This window comes from Apium graveolens, chromosome 11 (genome assembly GCF_009905375.1).
Source record: "Apium graveolens cultivar Ventura chromosome 11, ASM990537v1, whole genome shotgun sequence".
Taxonomy (NCBI): Eukaryota; Viridiplantae; Streptophyta; class Magnoliopsida; order Apiales; family Apiaceae; genus Apium; species Apium graveolens.
The window spans coordinates 172,265,302-172,266,636 of NC_133657.1; the positions used below are offsets into that span (position 1 = coordinate 172,265,302).

General features: G+C 35.6%; 1 protein-coding gene across 1 annotated transcript; it reads right to left on the bottom strand.

The window, feature by feature from the left end:
- Positions 1-202: 202 nt before the first annotated feature.
- On the bottom strand, positions 203-1,023 carry LOC141698612 (uncharacterized). Its single transcript, XM_074503380.1, has one exon. It carries the CDS (start codon positions 843-845, stop codon positions 303-305), a length of 543 nt encoding a protein of 180 aa, XP_074359481.1. The 5' UTR covers positions 846-1,023; the 3' UTR covers positions 203-302.
- Between the last annotated feature and the right edge of the window lie 312 nt (positions 1,024-1,335).

Here is a 1,335-nt window from a genome sequence, read left to right on the forward strand (position 1 = left end):
TCTCCTTTTGACTTCTGAGCTCAGGATAGTACAAGTCTTATGTACTGAATCTTAAGACATCTTTGTAGTATTTGTCCCTTCAATAGACCTGGTTTATCAAATATGATACAGTTTGATAATTGAACATCTAAAATTTTCCAGTAAACTATGTCAATTTTTTTTACACAATTGAATATATACCAAAAGCATATAGATTGCAGCCTTAATAAAAAATGTAAAATATTGTCTTAATCAAACATCCAACAAATATTCATCCAATAAAATATTACATCAAAGGCTAATTACACAAACTAATCAATCAATTAATCAATAACTAACAACTCCATCTCAGCCTTATTCTCCTGCTCAATAACATCAAACATAACAGGATCAACAATAACCCTACTCTTCACATGACACCTAAACTTATGCTTGTATATAAAAACCTTAGCCACTCCCTCAATATCCACAGTAGCATTCATCACCATCTCTCTTCTTGCAACATCTGCAAGAAACTTGCTTGCATGATTAGCAAACTCCTTACTTTTTAACGTAGCCGGGAGCTGGAGAAGCTGACAGGACTTAGCTGATTGCGAACCGGCCTTAACGTTAGCCGTGCCGATAAGCGAGCCCTCGTAGAAAATGGACAGGATGGTGGAGTTGTAAGAGATGGGAACGTTGTTAGGGTTAGTGACATGGATGGTCATGATCACTTCAGCATCTGTAAAAGGAAGATTGAGTTTGAGGGAGGTGAGTTTAATGGAAACTAAGTGGAAGATTGGGTCTTTTGGTACTGAGGATATGAGTGTTGATGTTGCTACTGCTGTTGCCGCTCCTACCACTGCTGATGACCAGCTGAAGCTCATTGTAATATGAATAACAGGGGAGGATTGAGGGAGTTGGGGTTAATTTGTGTTGGAGATGAGATGAGATTAGTTGGTTCTTGAGGAATGGTGTGTTGACTTGTTTCATCAAGAGATAAGTATTCACACGTGGCAGTTACTGAGACTATCTCTTTTGTTTTGCTGTCGAGTTATGTAACGTGTGGGTATTTCTCGGGCATCTCCCGATTTCCCATCATTTATGGATGATTTATCGAATTAGATCAATATTTTTAATTGAATTACTATGATTTTTTAAAAATTGAGCAATCTCTGGCAGAGATATTACAACTCATTAAAAACAAGATCTATATATCTAGTTTTGATCATACACGATTTACTGATAACTTTTAGTATCCGTAATATTTTAAGAAAAACCGGCCAATAGTAATTTTGAAGAAAAGAACTTTATTAATACTAGCTTAAAACTGTGCGATGCACGGATCGATTTTTTTTTAATATTATATAATTTTTT

What these genes read in the sequence shown, in the direction of transcription:
- LOC141698612 (XM_074503380.1), bottom strand. Translation starts at nt 845, where the DNA reads ATGAGCTTCAGCTGGTCATCAGCAGTGGTAGGAGCGGCAACAGCAGTA.